Raw genomic sequence first — 20,186 nt, forward strand, 5'->3', positions numbered from 1 at the left:
TTTTTAAAAAAAATATACAATTTATGTCATAAGCATAGATACATACTTCGTGAGATACTATACTCCATTTCTCACATTGTATTTTGTAAAAACTTGGGATGCACAGAAGTAGACTTCTTTGACTTCATGAGAAATCTGTTTAATTATCTCAGCCTCTCTAAAACCCTGTGCCTAAATTTGTTACCAGCAGTTAATTGCTGAACAATATCAGTTCAAATAATTCATTGGATATTGCTGAATACAGTATATGATTTTGAAAATTTCTTTTGTGAATTATGCTGCTCCTTCTATAGCTATTTTACTTAACATTGTCTCAGACTGCAGAAGATAACCTTGGTTCTTTCTGGGAAATCCCTGTTTTTACTTATTTCCCCCTCATTCCGGAAAGAAATAATACAAAACCATTTAAAAAACCCTAAAACCACTGCCACTGAGCAACCCAATCTTCCTGATAATTTATAAAGTCTGGAAAAATAGATTTATGAAAATACAGTTTGTTTTTCTTGGTTAGAAAATATGTGTGTCAATGCTTAACAAAATAGATGAAATCTTAAATATAGCTGATTCTGAAAACTGAAATACAATATTCTTATGTATTCTTTAAAGGTCTAGTCCTGCTTCCTTTGAAATCAATGCCAAATCTATCACTGTCTTCAAGGGCAGAACGATCAGGTCTTAAATTGGGAGATTTGGATGTGTAAGAAATGTAGAATTGAGCCCTGAAAAAATTATTTGAAAGAAATAAGGGGTAAAATCCTGTATCCATTGAAGTCAGTGGCAAAATTCCCTTTGACTTCAATTAGTGCAGGGTTTCTCCTAAGGGCTGTGGTGGAAGTGAAACGTAAATTGTGATACAAATCTGTACTTGTGAGCTAATGTTATACATTTCAATTTTCTGCAGTTTATGGCTTAAAACAGTAGTTCCTCTTGTAGTGGTTTGGTGGATTGACATTTTCCTTCTCCATATTCCTTCATACTATTACCCTAGAACAGTTATCAGCTTCACTCCTTTTTGATGTTCATTCTGTCTATCTTGCCTCTTCTTTTTTCTTTTTCTTTGTTTTCTCTTCTTCCTCTCTTCCCTTTTCCTCCAAACGGTCAAAAGTCACGCACAACCTACTATGTCCCACAATCCTTTGCAGTTGAAAAAGGCTGGAATTTGTATCTATCAATGCATAGTCATCCTGTGGAACTTGTTCCTAAGAGATGTTGTGAAGACCAGAAGTATAACTAGGTTAAAAAAATAATTAGATAAGTTCATGGAGGACAGGTCCATCAATAGCTATTAGCCATGATGGTCAGGGATGCAACCCCATGCTCCAGGTCGCTAAACCTCTGACTGCCGGAAGCTGGGACTGGATGACAGGGTACGGATCATTCAAAATTGCCGTGTTTTGTTCATTTCCCTGGAAGTATCTAGCTCAGACAGAATATTGGGCACAATGGACCATTAGTCTGACTTAGTATGGCCACTCTTATGACAGGGTTTGTTTGTTTACTGTTTTGTAGGTCATGCATCAAGAAAGCTCAGGGGGATATAGGAGAATTGGTGCTGCTAGGTATGAGGGGCTTTTCTGTGCCAGAAAACTGATACAGTTCCTGTCTGCAAAAGCAAGTTGGTAGTCTGCCTTCACATGACTGATAGCCTCTTTACTCCCCAAGTCTCACTTTTGGCTCCCCTCAAAAATCCCTTCTGCCTTCCACCTCTCTGTCACCCCCCACCCCAGGTTCCTTTTGCATTAAATATATTAAACAGGAGGAGGGAAGAAAGGAGGGAGGATGAGTGGCTTTCAAAGGGCCATCTTTGGCTGCAGAAGCATACTTGCAGTGCGGGGAAAAGGTGGATTTGGGGTTGTTTCCTCTCGTTGCCCCTCTCCTTTGTCCCAGTGGAGCCCACATTTCAGTTTAGGAACTATTCTCCTATAGTCATTAAAATGCAGCCTTTGCTATGGAAATGTATGGCACTAACAACAATAAAGAGGTAAAAAATGATAATTAATATTTTATTTAAAGTTTTTAACCCAAGGAAACTTTCTGAGATGCTTCATCGTATATGTAAGGAATTTAATGATAGAATAGATTACAAGGAAATAAAACAATAAAACTAGTCTGTATCTAAAAAAGTAACAAAGACCCTCAGGGACCTCTTAAGTAGGCTTGTATTAAATTATGCATAATACTTAAGGGGATTCACTTTCTAAGTTGTTTTTCCCTAAAAGATTTATGATTCTTAATGTAATATAGCCCTCAAACATTAATCCAGCTTTATCAGCAAGCCAGCTCACAGACATCAGCATCTTGGAGTTAAAAAAAAAAAAGCCTAAATGGCAATGGAATATGACAAATTGTATTTATTAAAGGGACATATAGTAGAAAATATGGTTGGAATGTGTCCTGTAAATAAAAGCATAGGCCTCTGTTTTAGTAGCAGTTGCTTTTGACGATTAAAACTATGAGAACGTCAGCCCATGTCTGAGAGTTGCAGCACAGTGATTGTGATCTAACATGATAGATGAAAAGAAAGGTAACTCTCAGCCTACACTAGCGTACTTTGAATTTTAGCTTGACAACACTAAACATTTCCCCTGTCACAAAGTAGAAACATAGTATCCAAATTTAACTGCACAATACGAAAGCATATGCTGATATTAAATACTTTTGCTTGGAGTAGTACTAAGTATGTTTTTTTAAAAAGACTGTTAGGAATGGACCTCAGGAGCGTGGGTACACAAGCACCAATTTTCATTCACTCCCATCATACCCTTCTGAAAGAAAGAGTAAAGTGCTCTGTAGCAGTGATCCAAAACTGTTACTGCAATATGTATGTCATTACAGTACAATAATATGGTTATTTGTGTAAAAACAACCAAGAGTCCGGTGGTACCTTAAAGACTAACAGATTTATTTGGGCATAAGCTTTTGTGGGTAAAAAACTCACTTCTTCAGATGTATGGAGTGAAAATTACAGATGCAGGCATTATTATACTGACACATGAAGAGAAGGGAGTTACCTCACAAGTGGAGAACCAGTGTTGACAGGGCCAATACAATCAGGGTGGCCACTCCCAATAACTGATGAGGAGGTATAAATTCCAGGAGAGGCAAAATTGCTTTTGTAGTGAGCCAGCCACTCCCAGTCCCTATTCAAGCCCAAATTAATGGTGTTAAATTTGCAAATTAATTTTAGTTCTGCAGTTTCTCTTTGAAGTCTGTTTCTGAAGTTTTTTTGTTCCAGGATGGCTACTTTTAAATCTGTTATAGAATGTCCAGGAAGATTGAAGTGTTCTCCTGCTGGCTTTTGTGGGTTTTTACCCATGAAAGCTTATGCCCAAATAAATCTGGTAAATAAATTTTAACGGTCTGGTTAGCAGTGCTGACCAGAGCCGCCAGGGTCCCTTTTCGACTGGGTGTTCCAGTCGAAAACAGGTCTCCTGGCAACCCTAGTGTCACCTGGCCCTTTACAGTGGTGGCCAGTGGTGTGCAGCAGCAGAGGGTGCTCGAGCCACTCTGATGGGTATCACTGAGGGAAAAAATTCTGATAACTGTGTGCAGGGCCCACGCACACCAAGAGTGGAATGGACATGTGCAACACATTTTGAAGAACAACAATTATGATAGGTCATTAACCATTTTTTCTGTTGTTTAGCAAGCCAGAAGGGCTTTTGATTTCAAACCGCAGTCATATTCACCATTCACAGTCTAAAAGGGAAAAGGAAACACAATATGACCCATTAGGATTCAGGGTCAACAGCACCAAATTCCAAAATGGTTCCCAGGAGGAAACACCCCTTTCCCTTGTCTCTGCTACAGGGGCTTCTCCAAGACCATCAGGAGTTAAACACATAGTTTTGTCTGGCCGATAGGTCTTATTAGGTACTATATAACCTATTGGTCTTGCCTGGGTGTGGTTGGGGAGTTCAGATTATCTAGGCAATCAACAAGCAAATACTTGAGCAGAGATGGCTGAGAAAGTTGACTGTTCTTAAAACTGTTAATTTCTTTTGTTATAATTGCTGTTGTGTTAAAAATAAAAAGAAAACAATGAGTCTGGGACCGGGGAAGAAGGGGCTTGATGGGGATTCTTTTTTTTTTCTTTTCTTTTTTTTTTTTTTTTTTTGGTGTATTCTGCTAACAGACTAAGCCCATAAAGTGGGGAGCCCTTTTTAATTTTTTTTTGACCAACCACAGGATCTGGTTACAGTGGGAAAATTTGGTCTTTACTTACAGGGCCTATGCTCTATGTGCAAAAGGAGGCTGTGCTGGTGGAGCAGGGAGCTCTTCCTGTGTGGCATGCTCTTTCTTTCCATTCACACCACAGAAGCCCTTCTGTAGGACAGCTGTGAGTTTCCACCTCTACGCAGTTGGACAACAGAGAATGAGGCCAGGGAGCTGGCTTCACTCCTATAACTTCCCTTCTTCTCCCCCACTCTGAAATCCAGTGGAGAAAACAAATTAATTACTTCTACCTGAGACTGCTTCCCTCTTCGTTGCCGTGGAACCTGTTTTACCGGAGTAGGGGGATAAGGATTACCAGGGACAACAGGGCAGAAGGACTCGTTTGAGTCATGGTTTCTGTTGGAGCTCTGCAGTCCAGCTGGCAGCAGGGAGCCAGTGGGTTGAGGTAGTAAAACAGAATGTGCACGTTAAGAGGGGGCTCAGGGAAAACCATATTTTTCCTCCTGCCACAATGGAAGAATAAGTGGGAAGACTTCACGATTGAAAATCGTGGCATTTCCTCTCTTATGTAGGTTGTTCCCTCATAGGGAAGAGTGAGACCCAAAAATATTTTGCCCAGAGGACGGGCCACCCTCTGGTATGCCTCTGAAGAATGAATTTACACTCTATTGAGGAATTCCGTTGGTTACTGGATTATGGCTACTGAGATGCTACCTTATTTGCAGAAAAGGAACCTGCATCGAATTTTGCCTACAGACTTTATTGATAATAGATAATCATGCTGAGCTTTGTTAGAAGCCAAGGAAGGAAGAGAGTTGGAGGGGAAAATATATAAGGACATGATCACATATGACAGTTTAATGCACACTTGGCTTCAGAAAGCTGATAGTAGTTACTTAAACTTCATAGAGTTATCGACCTTAAACGGTGCTTAAAATAACTAGTGGATCAAGGAGTGAGCCAAATAAAATGTCATTATGGCCAGCATGTGTTCGCATTTTATAAGCTCCACAGAAGTCCACATGGTTAAAAGGTACTAAATCTGGCCATTCAGGTTGGCACTTGCAGCAGGGATTGTTGTAAAGCAAGGAAATAAATATGAGAGATAAAGGGAGAAAATAGAGCAAAAGATTAAAAATAACCTGCAATGGATTCATTTTTCATTTAATTATTTAAGGCTCTAAGGGCCCAATGCATGAGTGTCTGGGCTCTTCACAAGAGTATTTAAAAACATAAAAATCAAATATAGACATAGCTGAAATGGTAACCTAAAACAATGAATTTGCTACAAAGAGATAAATATCTGCAACCAGATTGCCCTTATGTTGTCAAATTGTTATGAAAATGAAGTAAAAAACCTGGCCAGATAATAGTTGAAACCTTGGCATAAATTTTGTTAGTCTACTTTATATTTTTGTAAAATCAGAGAATGCTTGGTAAATAAATTGTTTTTTTCCCGAAGATTTTTTATAAGGGAGCAGGAAACCAAAATAGTGGGTAAAACATCAGTTGCAGAATAGACCTATGTGAAATAAACCCGTTCAAACAAAACTGCTCTTGAAGTCTGATGAATTCAAAGGCCAACCTTATACCAAACACTGCTATTTCACACAGCAAGCCATTGTAATCCCTTAAAGACATCCAAGACTCCTGAATTTGAACATCTAAGTGATCCCGTATAGTTAAGTTTGTCTCTGAACCCAGCAAACTGACTCTGGAAGGTTCACATGACTCTATAACATAATAGTTTTTCCAATTTTTTTAGCTGTTGCTATTTTTAAAAATATGGGTAAAATAGCTAATTGTAAAGAAAGTGTCCCTTGGTTCATCAAAAGAGAATGTGTTTTTTAATTCTCTCCCAAAGTGTGATTTTTTTTCTTTTAAATATTGGTTAATTTAAATGTGATTCCTTATAAAAATAGCACCAGGATGAATTTGGGCTAGTGTCAAATCTACTTTGATTGCAGAGTGGGTTTATACAAGGGATGGATGTGACCCAAGATCTTTTGCTTACCATGTTGTATTATATGAATCATTGAAAAGTTGGCACAAGGATTGAGAGCAGAGAAGGAAAGAATCTTGCAAATGTTAAGAATGTCAGTGTTGAAAATGAACATTATTCTTCTTGAACACAGAGTGGGTGCTCAGTGTACAACTTATTTTATCTCAGAGCTATTTCAGCAGGCTGTGGAGTATGAAGAGGAGAGGTGAATAAGTCTAATGGGCTGTAATATCATAGTCCACTTGCTTTTCCTACACTTACATTCCAAGGCTTGCTGGGATAGCAAAAGATGAAAAATCTCCTATTGTTTCTGTACATACCACTCTTGCTAACATACTTTATCAAAAGAAACAAAGATGGCATTCCATTTACCCTGACTAAAAAGCAAAATTTGCAGTAAGGGAAGTCTCCAAAGCTTTAACCATCACTTCTAAGAGCTGAAAAGGACCAATAGTACTGCCAAACTGCTCTGTAGTTTATTAATATTCCTGACTTCTGTTTGGTTCAAAGAATATTTTTTTTAAAAAAAGTTTTGGTGAATTTAAGGTAAAGGTATTGTGTGAGGTTTTGGAACTCAGTCTGAATTTTTTTAAAACTTTATTTTTATTGTTTGTATATAAAAAGCACACATAACAAAACAAAACAAAACATATAAATACATGCACAAGATGGAAATAGCATATTGTGGCAGAGCTCTGACCTTGTCCCTGTGGGTCCTGCGCTTCCAGGCGGTTTATGCTAGCTTCAGAGGCTCACTGCAACCCTCCACGTAGCCCTTCTCTCTCTAGGATGAGGGATACTGTCTACTGAGCCCTTTTCATCAAGCCAGCAATGGAGGTTGGTGAGAGAATTCCCACAGCTTCTGTTGCTCCTCCGGCCTCATGCCAAAACAGTTTAGCCTCCTGTCCTGACAGGGGCCTGTTTTCCCCTCCCAGGAGGTGTTTCTGTAGTGGTGGGTTGGAGGGAACCCGGGCCCGCCCTCTATTCCGGGTTCCGGCCCAGGGACCCTAATGGTAGCAGCTGTTGGCAGCCAACATTTTACTGCTACAGTTGCTACATTTCCCTGGGCCACTTCCCCACAGCTCTCCTGCTTCTCCCTTCTTCACCCTGATCTTAGGGCTCCCTTACTAATGACTTGAGGATGTCTTCATTAACCAGCCCTTCAGCCACACTTCCTCTTCTCTGGCTCCCCAGCTCCTCTCTGCCTGACTGGAGTGAGCCCTTTTATATTATCAGAGGGGCCTTAATTAGAGTCAGGTGGTCACATTAGCTTAATGGCCTCACCTGACTCTTTGCAGGTTAATTGGAGTCAGGTGTTCTTATTAGCCTGGAGCAGCCCCTGCTCTGGTCAGTCAAAAACAGACAGAAAACTGTTAATCCAGTGCCTTCTGCTACTCTGCTGTACCCAACTGGCCTGGGTCTATCACAATATAAATTAAAAAATTCAATGTTCATGATTTGTAAAACCTGGAAAACAAACAAACAAACAAACAAAACCTCTGGACCTGTATAGGTCATGCAGGGCGTCAGTTATTGAAGTTACTAAATAGATAAATAAGTGAGAACATAACCTATGAGTCATAACCTATGAGTATCGGGGACTAATATATACTAAACTGCAAATGTATGCAATAGTTTCATGTGTGAGCAGATATCCTCATATTTTTTCCAAGTGTTTCTATTAGACAGAGTCATATTTTCCATAAATGCAGAAGTAGAGAGCTCAGGAAACCAGTTAGTGTATCAGGAAAGAATTGCAGATTTCCATTTCTCAAAATAACTCTTTTGGCCACTAAAATAGTTCCTGCAATCAATTTCTTAATGTTAATTGGTAATACCAACTCATCCAGAGCCCTTAAAATACACAAGCTTGGAGAAGGGAAAGATAGCAACACTTAAAGTTTCTGAGAGAGCACTGAATATGGTGTTCCAGAACACATGCATCATTGGACGAGTATAGAGGATTTGTGAAAGGTTGGCAAGTGGCTCTTTGGCAACACACAGTGAATGTTGGAGATGCAATCTTGCCTTAAACAAACATTCTGGAGTCCAACAGTGTCTGTTTAATATCTTGAAAGAATCACAGGGATAAAAACTTGAAGTATCTTTCACATTAAGCCAGATATCCTCCCAGGTTTCTGTTGTGGTAGTAAGGCGAAGTTATTTTCCCCATTTTTCTTTGAGACTGAGGTTGAGATGGTATTCTGAACCATTAAGCAACCTATAAGTAATTTTTACAAGGAGACTTCTGATTCCATATTTCTTTACATGTTTTTCTAGAAGTGAGAGAGTTGCAACACATCAATTGTGCCCTATCCTTGCATGAATCCTTGAACTTTTCCGCTGCATGAAGGAACTGTGAGACAGCGGTAGCTGATATTTTAGACTCGTAAATGAAGGCCAATCTATCATCTTGTATTATATCTCTAATTTTTGTTAGTCCTTTTTCTATCCAAACTTAAGCCTGGAGTTGGCCTTGATCATGGGTTATCTCATAGTAGTACAGGAAGAGAGTTGGTAATATTGGATGCTGTAGTTATCTTAATGCATTGCAGAATGCCCCATGTAGATGCAAAGACTGGAGTTTTCCTTAAGAGTGTGGGTAGCCTCTTAAGATATATAAAAGAATGGCATAGCTAAGGTTGTTTGTTTTGTTTCCAATATCAAACCAGGCCGGTACATATACAGAGCAGTTGGAGGGAAACCATCTTACAATAGGACACATTTGGAATGCTAGATAATATAGATACAATTCTGGCAACCCCATGCTTCCAGTTCCCCAGGATTTTTTAAGGGTCTGGTGTGACAAACAAGGCTGTTTTATATCCCATAGAAATTGCATGATAGGCCTATTTATTCAAGCAAAGAGCAAGGGAGAGGCAATGAAAGGCAATAGGCTAATGATATAAGTCAATCTTGAGCAGATATTCATGTTGGCTATTTCTCATCTCCCTAGTAAGGATAGACGGAGGAGATGCCAGTTCGCTGTATCCATGGAAATTTCTTTAAATGTATAGCCCATATTTATAGAAAAAAATTGGGACTATTAGGACAAATTTTAATACGCACATACATTATTTCCTTGCATATTTAAAATGGAAAATGCTGAAACTGAGAAGAATGTGGTCTTTTTGTATATATCCATTGCCTGTGATTTATTCCAGTCAATGCGAAAACAAGAGATCTTTCCAAGAACATCAACTATATTTAAGGCTGCAAGTCTGTCACGGAAGTCACGGATTTTATGACTTTCTGGGACCTCCATGACTTCTGCAGCAGCTGGTGCAGCTGGCTCTGGCCCCTGGGCCAACCTCACCAGTTGCTGTTGGGCCAGTCTCAGGCCACCGTACTTCCCTTCCCCGCAGCAGCAGGGATCCCGGGCCACCACCTCCCCTGCCCCCGAGCAGCACTGGCAGGGGTCCCAGGCCACGCGCCGCTGCCTGGCCCTGCCTCCCCAGTAGCGGCAGGGGTTCCGGGCTCTGCACTGTCACCCAGCCCCCCCCCCCTTCCCCAGCACCCGTGGGGGGTCCCGAGCCATGCGCCACCGCCCTTAGCACCCAAGATTTAGTCAGGGATATATAGTACAAGTCATGCACAGGTCACGGGCTGTGAATTTTTGTTTACTGCCCATGACCTGTCCATGACTTTTACCAAAAATAGCCATGACTAAAACGTAGCCTTAACTATATTCAACAATGATAGGATTGATGAGTGTGGATTCTTCAATAGTACAAAAAAGTCATCAGCATACAAACTGATTTTGTATTCTTTTCTGTTTATAGTCACACCCTTCAATGCCTGAGTGTTGACGTATGTACATTGCCAGTGGTTCAAGAGGGACAAAAGGAGGGACAAAGAGGGGACATCCCTGTCATGTCCCTCTTTCTAGTTGAAATGTGGGAGAAATAATTTCATTGGTTGATAGTGAAGTGAGAGAAGAGCTGTATAATACACTGACCCAATTGAGGAATATTTGTCCAAATCCAAAGGGTTTTTTAGGACAGCCATTAGATAAATCCATTCAACTTATCAAAGGCTTTCTCTGCATTAGAAGTAAGTCTGTAGAGGCAATATCTGACATCTGAGCTTGCTGGATCAAGTGACGGATTTTTTTTTCTTGTATTATCAGCCCCCAATTTTCTTTTAATGAAACCAGCCTGATCTATGTGTATGATTAATGGGATGATGGTGTTCAGTGGTGTCACTAAAATGTTTGCAATTATTTTGCAATCTGTGTTCAATACAGATATGAGGTGGAAGTCATCACAGTTGCAACCACCTTTGTTCTTCTTTAATAGTAAAGTAATAAAATCAGTTCTCATGTCACAAGATACGGTTCCATTTTGGAATGTTTCATTGAAGACCTTTGAAAGAATAGAAGATAGCCGATTACAAAATTTGTTGTAGAAATTTGCCAGAAAGCCATCCATCCCCGGGGTCTTGCCGGAATTCATATTTTTTTATAGTCTGTTTGATCTCTTGTGTTAGCTTTGTTCATAAACAACACTTGTTCTGAAGTTCAGGTATTAAAAGGCAGGCCTTCAATGAAATGATAAAACTTATCAGAGTCAAATTGATTGATTTATATAAAGCTTGATAGAATTGTTTAAATGTACTATATCTTTTGGGTCAAGGATGGAGAATAAGGAAGAGATATTACTGTTGCCTAGTTCCATCTTAAGTCTTCTGGCAAGTAGTTTACCTACTTTTTCTCCCCATTCATATCTTTGTTTGATCCTGTGGGATTCAAATTTTACTTGGCTGGATAAGCATTTGTTTTATTTATTTGGCATTGATTAGAGAACATAAGAGGTTTTCATTCTTTTGGGCATTCTTGTGCATTCTCTGCAACTCATCTATTTCCTTGTCCAGAGAGCCTAGTAACTTGATTTTTTCACTCTTCTTTTGGGAAGCATGCTTCATGCATTCTCCCCTCACAATAGCTTTCAGAGGTTCCCAAAAGATGGTATTTGAGATACCTGAGTGCTTATTTTCTTCTATGAAGTTAGAGATCACTGAATCAACTGTAGAGCAAAACTTTGCATCTTTTAGTAGCAGAGTGTTCAGCTTACACCTAGAAGATTTTAATTATGTGTAACCAGCGTCTATGGTAAGTATAATTGGAGCATGATCTGAAATTAATATATTATCAGTAGCTACTTCTAGCCATGCTGGAATCAGTTCTGAAGACGCAAGAAAAAAGTCAATTCTAGACTAAGGTGAATGTACGGAAGAGAAATATGTATAGTCTTGTTCCTTGGGGTGTGTCAGTCTCCATATATTGTTTGTATCAGCTTCATACATCAACAATAAAGGTTAGCTTATTGGGCTTTGAGAGCTGTGCAGATATCTATCTAATGTAGTATTCCAATTGCCTCCCAGTATTACAGGAATGTCTCTTTTATTAGAAAGGATGTCTGCAATATATTTGAAAAATTCAGAATTACCTCCACTTGGAATGTAAATGATTCCAAAAATTAACTTTTTTGAGTTGAAACAGCCTTCAAGAAGAATGTATCTTCCTTTGGGACTGTATATATTGAAAAGTTATACTTTTATGAATTAAAGTGGATGTGCCTCTGTTCTTAGAATTCAATAATTAATGATACTCAGCACCTACCCACATCTTCTTGATTTGATCGGCATTTATTTCTGCTAGAGGAGTTTCCTGCAATAAAGCTACTTGATCTGAGGTGTGTCAGGATTTTAATTCTTTTGGAAGGTTTTTTAAGTCCCCTCACATTCCAGGTCTACACTCTATGAAAATTCATGGTGAAGCTTTAAATGATGTATTAAGACATATAACCTTATTCTAAAGATAGCTATTTCTCTGTGCTATTGTAAAACCACATCTCTAGGATATGGTCTGTATTTATACATATTAGATACTAGTTAGTTTTGAGTTAATGTATATCTTCAGTTGACCCTCTAAGAGTCAGGTATAGAAAAAGATCTATAGTTAAATATCATATGTCTTCCAAAATATATTTGTCATGGAAAACAAACAAAAAAAATTAACAGATTTAAAACAAGCCAGTGGGGGCATGTTCAGATCCCTGAAGGCTTCAGTTCCAACTGCTCCTCCCCTCCCTATATTATGAGTAGTGGAAATAATACTTTAGTCAGTAGATGGTGCTATAAACCCCAGTTTAGGGTTAAATTATTACTCTATGCATTGCAGTGCTATACAGTTGTGATTGCTCAGTTACAAAGTTCAGTCTTGCTGGTTATCTGCTAGGAGTGGGAAGATGGTGTAATTGAAGATTACCATATCTACAAGAATACATAGGAAAACAAGTATGCCTTTTATGGTGATAAAAACATTATGCTATTTTTGGTCAAATTTGGTCTCAATCTTTGAAGTGTCTGCCAAGCTTCAGAGGGGGTTTTGCAAAATCTTGTGGAGCCTGTTAAAGCCATAGTGAAGGTGGATGGGTACTTGATGCTATAGCTGATGTTGCTCTCCCTCAGGATTTACTTATGCCATTGAGTGCAGTCCTCTTTTTGATAAGCTTGGCTAACTCAGGAAAAAGAAATTTTGTGACCTCTGTACATAAGGGTTTCCCCTTTTATGGCAGCATTCTTTAACATTACTTTATCATTGAACTTCAGCAGCTTGAAGATGATGGGTCTGGGCTTATCAGACACCTGTCTTCTAGTACCAGGCATTCAATGAGCCCTTTCAATATCAAATGGGGGTGGCTGAGGGTCCAATTTAAGTATGTCAGGGAGAAGTTTCTGAAGAAAGGTGATACTATCCATCCCCTCCAGACCCTCAGCAGTGCCCAAGTGGTGAAGATTGTTTCTCTAAGATCTGTTTTCTAAGTCATCCTGTTTTTCTTCCAGTTTGTCTAGTCTAAGCTTTAAGGGGGCAGTTTCTACTTTAATTTCACTGCTTTCAAAGGCAATCTTTTGTAGCTGATTTTCCAAGTGAGCAATTGGGGATTTTACATCACATACATCTTTAGAGAGGCCATGAATATGTTTTGAGATCGAAATCCAGTCAGTCTGTGAGGAAATCTTTCAGTGTCACAATGTCCTAGGCTAGGTTCTGCTATGGCCTTGAGGATCTCCCCCGTTCATCTGCTTAGGTGATTCAGGCTTGGGTCTTTTGTTGCCCCTCATTTTTTCATTGGAATCCATATTCAACAGTTTGAAGTTTATCCAGAGGATCAATGTAAAATTTTATGGCAGAAATGTATTGCCAATTTGCTAGGAAAGTAATTATTAGAGAAGAATTGATATGTGGTGAGTGAGGTGGTCTGGGACTAGACAACCATCTTCCTCATGAGTACCATGCGACCTCCCCTGTCTGAATCTGAAAGTGTTAGAAAACCTTAAATTTAAGAATTAGAGGATTTTAAAAATTTAATTTTAATTGAATAGTAGGTTACCTGAGAGACTCATGCACTGGGTTTTTGTGGTTTTTTTTGTACTTGGTGTTGAAGAAAAGAGTCCTAAAGGAATACGCTTAAAACTCTTTGCTTAAAACTCTTTGTGTCATGGGTCTAAATAGTTCTGTTCCTTTTGTTTTTTAATCTGTTTAGAGTCTCTTCAATTTACAAAGGCTCATTTTCATGATTTGAGCCAAATAAATAGTGCCCTCACCAACAAGGTGAGGGGACATGGGACGCTGGCCAGTGCCTCTTCTTTTGTAATCCTGTAAGGGCAGGATTCCATGGTGCGGGCTGTTATGGTGACCTCTGACAGGTTTCAGAGTAACAGCCGTGTTAATCTGTATTCGCAAAAAGAAAAGGAGTACTTGTGGCACCTTAGAGACTAACCAATTTATTTGGGCATAAGCTTTCGTGAGCTACAGCTCACTTCATCAGACCTCTGAAGTGCACTTTGCCACTGAGCTCTAATGGCCTCCACCTGCTCTCATTGAAATCAATGGGACACTTTCCATCCTGTGTGCAAGCACGTATTGGGGGCAGGGGGACTGCACTGCGGAAAATGTGTTACACTTTTATAGATGTAGTAAAGGTCAATGGTGAGCATTCTGCCTGCAGCTCACTTCATGGTAATATGGCTTCCTGGCTTTTGCCTGCTTAATAAGCAAAACATAGCCCTGGTAAAGTCACTGCAATTGCAGGGTCTTATGTCAGGCCTGAATTTGGCCCATTGCCTCCAGCCATCACCACTCATGAAATCCTTCCTTACCTCTCAGTGTAGCTCAGACACCATATGTCTTAATTTGTCCCTTTTTGAATTCAAAACCATGACTGTTGGATGTGCAACCATACACACAATGCAAGGCAGTGCCACAAATTCTATAGTATACTCCAGTGGGTCCAGATAGCGACCTGTTTTCAAAACATATGCACAACTGCATTTGATGTCACTGTAGCGGAAGCCCAGAAAATGGTGCTTTCTGCAGGATAACAAGGTACCTTTTCAAAGGGTGTGGATTTAGCTGCATGACCTCAGTTAATATCAGGAGTTACATCGCTAAGTCCCAATGTGCTTTAAAACGTTACCCAAAGACCTTGAGAATTAGAAGCAAAATGGAAAGCTGCTTAGCCATTCATTTAAGCCAGAGGTGTCTGTAAACTATTTTCTTACAAGCTATTTTTTTTTGCTTGAGTTTTAGTGAATTTAAGCTGCAGCAGGAGTATTTGTATCTTCTTGATTTACAATTCTAATAGATTTTTAGTATTGCAACAAAAAGCCTTCTGCCAGGTGATACATACCTGAACCAGCCATGAAAGTTTTTGTTGTGTCTTAATTTCTCCAATATCAGAGTCTAATCATCAGAAAAATGTCACACACTGTAATGGAGTTAAAAAAAAAGTAACATAATTCCTCCAGGGTGAGTTTACATGTTATTTGAAGAGATGAAATTTTGGAGGCCATCTTGAGGAACCTTAGTGATTGGAGAAATGTATGTCCTGTGAGTAATTTAATATGCTTCTAATGTCATGCTTTAAAGTAATAGGGCCAAATCCTCACCTGGAGATCTAGCTCATGAGGTATATCTATGGTAGCTTCAACAAACCCAAGCTAGTGACCCACTGACCACCCTCACCCTGTGGCCTGGCCTGTCGTGAGATATAGCATTTGATCTTTTGGGACCGATATTTTTATTCAGGGTGGTGTATATCACATACAAAGTTTAACTGGACTTTTAAAATATCAATTTGGCAGATGCATTCAGTACTGGACAGGTTTATTTGACTCTATTAGGGGCTTTTCTTAAGGACAGAATGGATTCTTATACTATAGTTAGGAATTCAATCTAAGTACTTATTGATTTCTCACTTATCAGGTAAGTTCAAGCATTGCTTATCAGAGTTTTCACATACAGTGACATAGCCCTGATGAATAGTTCAAGTTTTAAATGGCCTCCCTCTCCTTTGCGGCATTGCTGAATACATTGTTTCTTTTCTGCATCACAGGAAGAATGCCAGAACTATATCCGTGTGCTCCTCGTTGGCGGTGACCGGCTCTTCACCTGCGGAACCAATGCTTTCACTCCTGTTTGCACCAATCGGACGGTATGAGTAAACAAATTGATCCCACATGTTCACAGAAATGATGACTATTGCCACTGTGAAACAAAACCGCTGCTATGGGGCTGTGCAGATTGGTAATGGGATATTTCACTTCTAGATTGTTAGCTCAAATACAGCACTAGTCAGTAACTGAAAGTAATCATCTCTCTGATCAGTTGCCTGTGTAAGATGTTGAGATCTCCACAGTGAACAAGCTTCCACATCACAAAAATCACCACCGTATTTGACTTTATTTAGTCCTCTTGTTGGCAGAAAGAGACTGAATCAGCTTTCAAGGCCGAACGTCTCTTATCTGTATAGAGGTACCTTTCAAGTTAGGGATGAGGCAGATTTGCATAGGGAAATTTGCCCTGCTGCTGCTGCCTGCGCTGTGCGTAATCAGAGTAGTTCACACTATAGGGTTGTCAATCTAACAACATTAAATATAAGCAATAAATGTGCATACATTCAAAATTACAAGAAATGAGACAGCTGTAACTGCAATATGCAAATCAAATAAAGATTGGTCAATTAAAAAACTAGACTTCAGGGCCTTGGCCTAAAATCTAAATACCTTTTATTCGCTTTTTTCATATGCTTTTCAAACTTGCCAGAACAATTTCAGATACATGCAGCATGTCTTTAAAAATAAAATAAATTTTTAAAAGGTGTTGTAACTGCCATGTTTGCAGAAGATCAAAAGGGTTTAGTAATTTTTTTCAGCAAGAAAATACTGAGCAAATGCAGTTTTTTGTATTCCAGAACACGTTCACAAGCATGACTGTGATGTGTACTGAACCTTTCCAAATTCATCTTCGGGTTTTGGGAACAAACATGTAACCCTCCTTTCTTCCCTGGGTTACTTGGGATCAGGCAACACTCACCTGTGTGCCTGATGTTGTTGACATTATAGGAGATTCTGAGTATCCCAGTGGTGATGTTGGATAAGTGGGAATCCTCTATCCACCCTCTGCTGTGGTCCCTTTACTCCTAAAGGAAGTTAAAATTGGTGGTGCCTCCACCTGGCTGGCTCCTGTACACACTCAATGGTGTGCCTTGGGAACCTCCAGGAATAAACCCCTTCAAATAGTAATAATAATAACCCGTGGCATGGGTCTAACTCAAATACCAATTATAAATTATATTAAGTATACATCCAATATACTTAAATTAGAGCTAACACTCATTTACTTAACAACTTAAAGAAACAGGGTATAACAGGCTAAGATTAAATGTCACTACTGATTTAAATCCACAGGGGGGGAAGTTGAATAAAATCAATTAACAAATATAGTATACAGTACCATTTACCCCACCCCGGAGTGTACACTCCTCTGGATTTCAGAGTCCGAGACACTTGCGTGGACGCACTGAAGATCTGAAGCTGAAGACAGCGCTCTGTGGGTTCTGTGTATCAGACCAGCCACAGCAACAAGCTGCACAACCCCAATGAAGGCTGGAGCTGTCTCCACCAAATGACAGTAGCTCTGGGTCCTGGTTCAATGGGAAGATCACTCTGCCTCTCCTCAGACTCAGTCTCTCTGCAGTGCCCCTTCCCGGGCAAGTACTTTCTCCATTAACAGTGGGGGTTACTCACAGTCTTTCACTGCAGGCCCAGCTCAGTCAGCTCTAGGCACAGCAACAGCCTCTGCCCTGGCTGTAGTGAAGCCACCAACAGCCTCTGATCAAAGCCCCTGCAGACTCTCAGCAGCAGCTCCTGGTATGGACAGAGCTCCACAGCAGCCACCTCACGCCTCTTCCCAAACTGGAGTCTACCACCTGCTCTCCCTGCCGGAGGAAGTCTCTCTTTCTCTTTCTCTCTCTCTCTCTCTCTCTCTCTAAGGCTAGATTGCTGCACACAGGTTTTTCCCCTGGAACACTCCAAATAAAGTTCAGAGGCCCCTCTAGTAAAGGGTGCCTACGAAACAGATATGATAAGATACAGACATTTAAATATCTTCGTAGAGAGAAAAGAGATTTTAGCATGATTTCAAAGTGTGGTTATGATAAAACCATGAAACTGACATCCCCTTTTTATTTAAGTGATTTTGTTGAATGTTTTCTTGGAATTTTATGCCTCAATATATTTCACAATATAGCAATACACAAGAGATGAGATACACGGCCAAATTTCAAATGTATTACGTTTAACAGGGTGTCCAAAATCCACCTTTGCGTGCATAAATCAGGATTTAAGTACATAAAATGGAGGGTCACAAAAACTTGGTGTGTGCATCCCATTGTGTAAAATTTGGATATCTAATGAATGTCATTGTGGGCCAAAAAAAGTAAAGAAAGGCTGATGCAGCTATGTACAGATAGATTTAGCTAAGATGATAATATATATGACGCTGATTTCTGATTGGTGTCAGCAACAAACCTCCAAATTTTTGGAAATGTTATTCTGCTATTTTTAACACAGACACAATTTATGGATTTAAAAGATGTCAACAAGAAAATTATTGATTAAGGATAGATCAAAGGGAGAGATAGAGAGAGAATGCATCAAGGATTAATTAAAATTAGAATAAACATCAAAATAGCAAAAAGAAAAGGAGTACGTGGCACCTTAGAGACTAACAAATTTATCTGAGCATAAGCTTTCGTGAGCTACAACTCACTTCACTGCACTCACTAAATGTATCCGATGAAGTGAGCTGTAGCTCACGAAAGCTTATGCTCAAATAAATTTGTTAGTCTCTAAAGTGCCACAAGTACTCCTTTTCTTTTTGCGAATACAGACTAACATGGTTTCTACTCTGAAACCTATCAAAATAGCACTGGCTGGAATATGGTGACCTTTTATTGGTGTTTTGTTTTGTTTGTTTAAGTATAATTCTTAATTAATTAATGTAAATGTTTTCCTCACTGTGTTTCTTTGAATCTGGAAGATAAAAAGACCAGAAGGGCATTATATTTCTAACATGGGCCTGGAAAAAAGGTGTTAAAGAAGTGTGCTTGGCACTGTGTTATGGTAACATGAGACATTTTCTGAGCTTATGGTATTTTTCTTCACTGATGGTGTGGTTTGTCTCATCTTGTAATGCTTATGTAATTTTTTTTGTCTTTTCCAGTTAAGCAACCTGACAGAGATACATGATCAGATCAGTGGCATGGCTCGCTGTCCTTACAGTCCCCAACACAATTCCACAGCTCTTCTCACTTCCAGTGGGGAGTTATATGCTGCTACAGCCATGGATTTCCCAGGAAGGGATCCTGCCATTTATCGCAGTCTGGGGGCTCTTCCTCCTCTCCGCACTGCACAATACAATTCCAAGTGGCTCAATGGTAAGTATTGACAAGCCTCAGTGCTTTTGTTTTTGTTGTACCCCATTTTCCCCTTATCTACATTCTTCAAAGCCTGTCCTTTGAGTATGCATGGTTTTGAAATGCTTTTTACTTTAAAAATTGTTTCAAAGCTTTCCAGTCTTTGGAATGTGACACAAAGCAAAGTCCATACATAATGTAGATAACTGTACCTTGATGCAGGACTTTGTGGGTCATAATTTTAAAGGGGTCAACCTGTCTCTGATTTATGCACATACAACAGTGTGTACAATATTTGTGACCTACTTGCATATAGTGACAGAACAAGGAGTAATGGTTGACAGAACAGGGAGTAATGGTCTAAAGTTGCAGTGGGGGAGGTTTAGGTTGGATATTAGGAAAAACTTTTTCACTAGAAAGATGGTGAAGCACTGGAATGGGTTACCTAGGGAGGTGGTGGAATCTCCTTCCTTTGAGGTTTTTAAGGTCAGGCTTGACAAAGCCCTGGCTGGGATGGTTTAGTTGGGAATTGGTCCTTCTTTGAGCAGGGTGTTGGACTAGATGACTCCCTGAGGTCCCTTCCAACCCTGAGATTCTATGATATGCAATCAGTATGCACACAAATGATTATGCTTCCATTCCAGCAAAACACTTAGGCAGAGGATGGCCACTCATTCATCCCCAGAATATCGGACATTCCAGTACTTCTGGGAATGGCATGGGCCTACCCTCACCTGTGTGACTCCATCCACACCAGTGTGACGTCACTCCACATGGGAGCTGCCCTTTTGAAGAGTGCACCAGCAGGGGCAGGGCAATGCACTCTTCAAAATGGCACCTCCACATCTGGAGCTGGACAAAATCATGGCCGGTTTTTGTCTCAGTACTGGATAGGAGACAAACCTTAGAAAAGCAGAACTGTCCAACTTAAAACCAGACAAATGGCCTGCCTACTTAGGCACATGATTAACTTTAAGCATGTGAGTAGTCCCATTAGCTTCAAGGCCTATATGTGCAAGATGTATAAGAGAAAATATAAATGCCATATTTTGAAATTTCAGCCCCAAAGGGACATTGTGCATCAGGGTAGAAATAATTCTTACTTTAAAGAGTTGACATTGTTCTTTTAATTAACTGATCCTTGTAAAGTAAAACTGAACAAATTATATAAATGGGAGAATGCTTTGTTTAACTGTTGGTTCACTTTTCATACTTTCCACTCTTTAAGTCATGATGTATGAGTTCTG

The 20,186-nt window shown here is 39.7% G+C and overlaps 1 protein-coding gene across 5 annotated transcripts in view; it reads left to right on the forward strand.

Moving 5' to 3' along the window:
• SEMA5A (semaphorin 5A) overlaps positions 1–20,186 on the forward strand; it is a 659,545-nt gene that overhangs the window by 386,744 nt on the left and 252,615 nt on the right. For all 5 annotated transcript variants that reach the window (XM_084619687.1, XM_084619686.1, XM_084619685.1 and 2 more), the window contains 2 exons: positions 15,577–15,675; positions 18,747–18,960. In XM_084619687.1, coding sequence (XP_084475813.1) covers positions 15,577–15,675; positions 18,747–18,960 — 313 coding nt within the window. The remainder of the gene's footprint in view (positions 1–15,576; positions 15,676–18,746; positions 18,961–20,186) is intronic.

This window comes from Lepidochelys olivacea (assembly GCF_965140295.1).
Source record: "Lepidochelys olivacea isolate rLepOli2 genome assembly, chromosome: 2".
In the NCBI taxonomy this organism is placed as follows: domain Eukaryota; kingdom Metazoa; phylum Chordata; order Testudines; family Cheloniidae; genus Lepidochelys; species Lepidochelys olivacea.